Here is a 7,511-nt window from a genome sequence, read left to right as displayed (position 1 = left end):
AAATTGTCATTTTCCACTTCAATCTAAGTAAAGATGGATTAAATTGGTTGAAAACTATAAGAAATGTTTTAGTAAAACACAAACTATAGTTAATTCTTGGGCTCTTATCTGCTACCCACAAGTTGTTCCCACCATAGTTTTTAAAATCGGATCGGACCGGAAAAATTGGGAACTGGTCAGGTGATTGGTTTTGTTTTTTCTTAAAATCGGATTTTTCCCAAAAACTATTCGAACGGTTTTGACCATTTTTTATTAATTTTATTAAATTTTTTATTTTTTAATATTTTAATATTTTATTTTTTTTGTCAGAACGAACCGACTATTTAATTTGAACAATTAACCATTTGAACTGTTCGAATGGTTTTGACCGTTTTTTATTATTATTTTTTAATTTTTTAATTTTTTTATCAGAACGAGCCAACTATTTAATTTGAATAATTAGACCGTTCGACCCGAGAATCAAACCCCTAACCGGTTCATTCTCTTAATCAGTTTTAAAAACCTTGGTTTCCACATCCCTACCCATCGGACATTATAACCTTATAGGTGAGCATGAAAATATCTCTCTTATCATTTTATGGGGAGATGTTCCCAATACAGGGCTGTGGTATTATGTGGGTAGGGATGTGGGAACAAACTGTGGGCAGAAGATCCGGCTCCAGAATTCTTTCCCTCCGCCCAGAAGGCCAGAAGACCAGTCTCACTCCGTAATTGCATCATTTGGTCCCCATTTTTTAATCCCACTTCGCACCTCTGAGTTCTGATTACAATCTACATGTCTACATCTCTTTTCTGTATAGATCCAGGATTAGACGTCTGATGATGGATCACCAAATTCCAATATTTTTTCTCAATTCTTTGTGCTGATTAGGCACGCCACGTAGGATAAAGATCTGGACTCAAACTCTGATAAAGTCTCAACGCGAAAATGACACTCAGGCCCGGCGTCCATTAAACCAATGTCTACTGTTCTGTAAACTCATCAGTCTGGAGGCCAATCCTCGACGCCTTATTGTTCATCTTCTGTTGTCCTTTTTTTCTTTCTTTAAATTACATGCTTGAATTTTGTTTCTGGCTTCGAATTTTCCGAGATAAATGAATATTAGGGTTCAGATTGACCTCTCGAGGAAGTTTTAATGACGCGAAACTGTTGATTTTATCGTCTGAGACATTCTAGGGGTTTTGAGATGTCTGTTGCGGAATTAAAGAAGCGGCATATAGCTGCTACAGCGACTGTGAATGCCCTAAGAGAACAGTTGAAGCAGAAGAGGATTCTTCTTCTTGATACTGATGGTAGCTGAACCTTCTTTACTCTATTGATTTCTTGCTTTTCTTCCTTTTAAGCTTTTCCTTCCTTTTCTTAATCTTCCTTATATGTGTGCCATCTGCTCTGATTTTGCAGTCGCGGGGTATGCCAGGTCGCAGGGACGAATGCCGGTTAGCTTTGGCCCTACCGATCTGGTCTGCTGCAGGACATTGCAGGGACACACGGGAAAGGTAGGGTTTTATCATTATGCGATTTTGTTAAATCGACAAGATAATTTGTCAAGGTTGTGTTGTGGATTGATTCGGTATACACCAACCTCATGCTGCAAATTGTTTGTACCTTGTTACATTCTTATTTCTTACTTGTCATGCTATCCTGCTTGTGCTTGCTTAAATATGTTGGCTAGTTTTCTAGTTTTCCTCTTAAGGGCAATGTGTTGGTCGGTAATTGAAGATCTTCTATTGATAGATGCTCCCTCCAACAAACCCATCCCTGCCCCTAGTGAATATCACGGAGTATCAAATGGATATAATTGGTTGCAATGTTCAGTGAACTGAATAGAAGAGCATTTGAAAACTTTAGAAAAAAATTTATATAATCTTACTGGGAACATTATTCTTAATTAATGGTACAGTTATGTTGAACTATCATTATTTAAGTATGTAAAGAGGGCATCCATTGAACCAATATGGTGTTTCAAATCCAAATGTACGTGCAGTCATGCACCAATTCTTGGGGGTTGCCAGGTTTGATATCCTTCTGACCTCTCTCTCTCTCTCTCTCTCTCTCTCACTCTCCCCTTTTATCTTCAAGTTTAGTTTTGAATGCACGATTCTGGTTATTTTCCCCTCTCTCTTGAAATGTTTTTTTTATAAACCATGCGTAGAAGAATGTTTTTCCTGTCATGTCTCTTTGGAGACATCTAATAAAATTGGAATAAATGTTTCTCCTATTATAGTCTCTGAGAGACTGAGTGTAGAAACAACTGTCGTTTAAGACATTTTATTCCCCCCTCCACCTTATGCTTTTACTTCTGCACTGTACCTGTAATGGTTCCAAGTGCTGGATAACCAATGACATTTTTGGTTGCAATAATATTCTTTTTGATTAACAACTGGCTGCAAGAATATTCTGCAAGGTAATTGTTGATGCCTTTTTTTGAGGCTGTTTTAGTTTGAAACAGGATATTGCCTTGACGTAAGAAAGTAGTAATGATATTGGTTTCCTTAGATTTTTTCCTGACTGATTTATCCAGGCATGGTGAAAAGGACATGGATTGAAGTAGTAAGAAATAATTTAAGTGCTCATTGTTTAACAAATGATATGACACTGAACAAAATGGAATGACAGAGCTGGATCCATGTGGCCAACCCCATATAGTTGGGACAAGACTTAGACGATGATGGTTATTATTCACCCATGCATGGGTATAAGGTTATACCATTTAGAATTATGATAGGTGCAGTTGTCTTTTTTTGATATTGTAAATCATTTATCAAGAATTAAGATTGTAGAGTGTGAGCAGAAGTATATGGAGCTGGTTGAACAACAATATTTGCAGTTGGAGTTTTTGCTTATGCTCAGTGCATCTTGGACTTCTTTCTGTTGGGATGATTTTTGCCTCTTGAATGGACTCATGGTAGTGGAGTGCTTTTATAATATTTGCCAGTTTTTTGGCTGCTTGTTTCTTGGTGGATATTGTTGACCACATTACGGCTGCAACAGCCACAAAGTAACAGGGATCTTGTACAAATGGTGGCACTTATGGGTAAAAATTGCCATCATTTTTCATTATTTGCCTTGTTGTTTCTAAGTGTTACTATTTCTAAAATTTTATCTTATTCTTTGTTTTCCTTCGTTGGATCATCACAATCTACTAAGTGCAGTCATGCATGCTCTCTTTGATATATGTCCTGATAATTTTAACCCCATTACATGAGAAATCTGCCAGGTTTATTCTTTGGACTGGACTTCTGAAAAGAATCGAATTGTCAGCGCATCTCAAGATGGAAGGTTAATTGTGTGGAATTCTTTAACGAGCCAAAAAACTCATGCTATAAAGCTACCTTGTGCGTGGGTCATGACATGTGCCTTCTCTCCAAATGGTCAATCTGTTGCATGTGGTGGTCTCGATAGTATATGCTCTATCTTCAATCTAAACTCGCCTAATGACAAGGACGGAAACTTAACAGTATCAAGAATGCTCAGTGGGCACAAGGGTTATGTATCCTCATGTCAGTATGTTCCAGACGAAGATACTCACCTAATAACCAGTTCTGGTGATCAAACATGTATTTTATGGGATGTTACTACAGCCCAGAGGCTTTCTGTATTTGGAGGCGAATTTCCATCAGGACACACAGCTGATGTACTGAGGTGAGTATAAGGATCATGAATTCTGAGCAGTAAGAACATGGATCTATATATACATGCATATGGTTGGGACAAGGTTTATTCCAGTTGAGCTGAGTTACAAGCACAATCCTTACTATAGAATGTGACTGTCAATGCAGTCTTAGATGTAATTGGAATTTATGCCTTGGGAGGATATTCCATACTTCCATTGTATAGGTTAAATTTGATTATCCATAGTACCATGTCAAACAATGACAATCACTAGGTTCTACTTGAACTATGATTAAATTGTTGTCTTGATTATCTGTGCATCCATATGCTAAATAAATAACTTCTTGATGTTTTACATCATTTTCAGTGTATCAATCAATGGATCCAACTCAAAGATGTTTGTCTCTGGTTCATGCGATGCAACTGCCCGGTTGTGGGACACCCGCATTGCAAGTCGAGCAGTCCGCACATTTCATGGTCATGAGGGAGATGTTAACACTGTAAAGTTCTTCCCAGATGGATACAGATTTGGAACTGGTTCAGATGATGGAACATGTAGGTTATTTGACATGAGGACTGGGCACCAACTGCAAGTCTACCACCAGCAGCATGATGATGGCGAGGTTCCTCTTGTGACCTCCATTGCCTTCTCAATATCAGGCAGGCTTCTGTTTGTTGGATACTCAAATGGGGACTGCTACATATGGGACACCTTAATGGCAAAGGTATGTGAGGTTCAGTTTTGAAGTTGAATCCTTATGCATCTGCCTTATATGTTTATAGTATACCTTTGTTACTGAATGTTTTATCTAATAATTTATTTATTTATCCTATAAGCTGGCTTGCCAAGTTATGTGGTTGTCATGTTTGATATGTCTGAAATCAATATAGATCTCTAACACATGTTGTCATAAATGTATCTTGGAGAAAAAGAAGGATCTTATTTTGCCTTATAGCTACATCAAGTTGTTTACTTGAAATGCATCAAGAAATGTTTGAATTGGCACCTTCTTTGGAATTTTTTCATTATTGTTAATCCTATAAACAAAAAGCTTCCATGCTTTACTTACATTGGCTAATTGTATGGTAGGACATATATTGCATGTCAAGTACTGCCAGATAGTCACTGTGAGAACCTGAGTACTGAGGCATTTTCTTCTCTTTTTACCTCCTTCCTATATGACCTACCAGAATATACCTCTTTAAGAAGGCAAAGTATCCTTGTTGTACTGTGCTGTCTGTTTTCAGCGTGACTTTGTTTACCTTGCAATTTGAATCTGCATTCACATTCATTATTTTAATCTAATCAGAAACTAATGTGGCAGTGTGCTAGATTTTCTCTTAAAATTGGTTCCTTCATCTCAGGTAGTTCTAAATTTGGGATCTCTGCAAAACTCACATGAGGACCGGATCACTTGTTTGGGTTTGTCAGCAGATGGGAGTGCCTTGTGTACAGGAAGCTGGGATAGAAACTTGAAGGTTAGACTTTCTATAAACCTGTTCATGTTATTTCATGCAACACTTTGTGGTATACATAAAACATGGCACCATTTTTCAAGTTTATGCCATATTTTCTTCATTCTTGTTGACTTGATGCCTGCATATCATTCCAAGTAGTTACTATAAAGTGGAGTATCAAGTGTTATCCCCTTGGCCTTGGAAATATGGATTCTAATTCCAGTATTCCACTAGTTAAAATTCATGGATTCCTTGTTCTATTCTTATCTGACAACTCATGCCATCTTTGCTATGCATGTTATTACCCCAAAATTTTGTGCCAGTTCTGCAGCTATCCTAGAGAAAATTTTGCTATAAGCTGGGTTATTATGCCTCTGTATATATATTAAGCAGATCCAGATATCCTTTACATTCAAAAATAGAATGTCTTCACATTGTCACATATCGACTCTTCTGTTGTGCATAAAAGTTAACTCACACGAGCCTTATTTTGGATCCTGGTATCCAAATCACCATGGCACTTGATATGTTTTGGTGTTTTATTAGGTTTTTATTTGGTTGCATTTTGGGGGGACCCACTTGCTTATTTGTGGAGTGCAGGCCTCCACCAATCAACATGGGAACTGAGTTGGTTGTGACAGTTTGCCTTGATTTTCATGGTGAAATCATCTCCTTTCTCTTTCAATCAAATTTTTGTGATTGTGGAGTTGGAACCTAGTACCATAGGGTAGTTGAATTAGATTGGGGAATGAAAATGGGCAATTCCCACTATGTAAGCTAACAAAAGCAGCCCGTTCTCTGGTATTTTGGTTCCATTTTGAAGGTGTACAAATACAAATACGTAGAGCGCAAAACTTTATATTTTTGTACTATTTTGTATGTATTTGTACTGTACATATTTGTAATTGTACTCCTTCCAAACTGAGCCTTTGGTTTCAAGCATACACGGTAAAACTGATGCTATAGCATACTAAGTGTGTACGATGCCTAGGGTATGCGTATTATTATTTATGTATGTGTGAAGCAGATATGTTTTGTACATGTTTAGTGTTGAAATGCTAACTGGTGCAATGTGAACATTTCTTTTTGTTGGCAGATCTGGGCTTTTGGAGGACATAGGAAAGTTATATGAGTTTTCCAGGCGGGAAAAAGACTTTTGCAAAAGCAAAGCTAGGGAATCTCATAGCTCTGGTAGAAATTGTTCATTCCTTGTTTGTAAAGTCCTCTTATCAAGGCATATTTAAGGTTTTTATCAAGGCAAAGCTAGGAAATCTCTGGCTTTTCATCATTTAGGAATTCCTTTATATAAACCCTCCCTCATTTGCCATTTGCTTAGTACCCCGCCACAGCTAGCTTCATGGCTACCGCAGGTCCTGCAGCCAAGGACGGACACATTGGATCCATATTGTCTAGTTGTTGACGGTAGAAAGAAACTCCTAGTCCATCACCACATTGAACACACTAAGGGGCCGTTCTACAACATGAATTGTTTTTCCTTTTGCCGGTTTAAAAAACAAATCAAAACCATCTCGTTTGAAAACAGATTGTTTCTTGAAACAAAAACATAAAATTCTTGGTTGTGTTTTTTTATTTTCAAAACTGGAACCAGAAACATGTTCATGGTTATTCAAATCATGTTCCATAAAATAAATAATTTTTATACTAAAATAATTTGTTTTTGTTTTAAGAACCAGTCTTTTGTTGGTTCCAAAAATATGTATTGTTTTTTGAAACAAAATCAACTTGTTTTTTACTTAGAAAACAAAAGCAGAGTTCAAGAACATGCTTTTGTTTTTGTTTTTGTTTTGCTTTTGTTTTCCTGTTGATGTGGTGATTTTAAAAACAAATGAAAATAAAAACATTCATCCTGTAGAATCCCTAAAAAGAATAGATAGCTCGCTTGAATGCAATGGCATTATATTATAAAATTCTGTGTGACTGGCTTGGCCGTTGGCTTGATTAGTTCACTTTTGCTCATACGGCCGTTGGCTTGATTTCCTCGTGCCAATCAATGAGATATCCCACACCAAACTTAATCGTCAACAACGGAATGGATAGGAACTCTTAGCTTGGAATGAAAATTGAGTTCAGCTTGGATTCGAACTTTAGTGGTGTTTGGAATGGCCTTGTGGTTCCATTGCGTTTGTATTGGGTGCCAGTTTAAACTATTATCAACCCGCCTCACTAAATTAAATCTTTTTTGGGAATGATTCTCTAATGAGTGTGATTTCGTTGATAAAACCAAGGTTCAAAGTAAATGCGATTCAAAGGGGTGATGCACTTCGAATCAGGACATCTCTAGTAAGATGTTAGTTTTCAAAAGTCGCTACGATGTACACCGACACGTATTAATACTTTGATGAGCCTTCATTCTCTTTCAAACTACATCAGTTTATTTTGTATTTTATTCTCACAAATAAATAAAACAAATTCAACCCTT

At 37.0% G+C, this 7,511-nt stretch overlaps 1 protein-coding gene across 1 annotated transcript; it reads left to right on the top strand.

The window, feature by feature from the left end:
• Positions 1-524: 524 nt before the first annotated feature.
• On the top strand, positions 525-6,359 carry LOC148877019 (guanine nucleotide-binding protein subunit beta-2). The gene is made up of 6 exons (XM_088980282.1): positions 525-1,293; positions 1,403-1,497; positions 3,219-3,643; positions 3,981-4,338; positions 4,979-5,092; positions 6,168-6,359. Exons 1-6 carry the CDS (start codon positions 1,188-1,190, stop codon positions 6,201-6,203), a joined length of 1,134 nt encoding a protein of 377 aa, XP_088836408.1. The 5' UTR covers positions 525-1,187; the 3' UTR covers positions 6,204-6,359.
• Positions 6,360-7,511: the final 1,152 nt, after the last annotated feature.

Source organism: Nelumbo lutea, chromosome 1, assembly GCF_056320005.1.
Source record: "Nelumbo lutea isolate HS-2025 chromosome 1, American lotus-T2T, whole genome shotgun sequence".
NCBI lineage: Eukaryota > Viridiplantae > Streptophyta > Magnoliopsida > Proteales > Nelumbonaceae > Nelumbo > Nelumbo lutea.
The sequence above is the reverse complement of the archived record's forward strand: the minus strand, read 5'-3'. Positions and strand labels throughout refer to the sequence as shown.

Bases quoted from the DNA above. Each gene is read 5' to 3' on its own strand.
- LOC148877019 (XM_088980282.1), top strand. From the start codon at position 1,188: ATGTCTGTTGCGGAATTAAAGAAGCGGCATATAGCTGCTACAGCGACT. The intron at 4,339-4,978 runs GTATGTGAGGTT...CCTTCATCTCAG, and splicing joins GGGACACCTTAATGGCAAAG to GTAGTTCTAAATTTGGGATC. The intron at 5,093-6,167 runs GTTAGACTTTCT...TTTTGTTGGCAG, and splicing joins GCTGGGATAGAAACTTGAAG to ATCTGGGCTTTTGGAGGACA.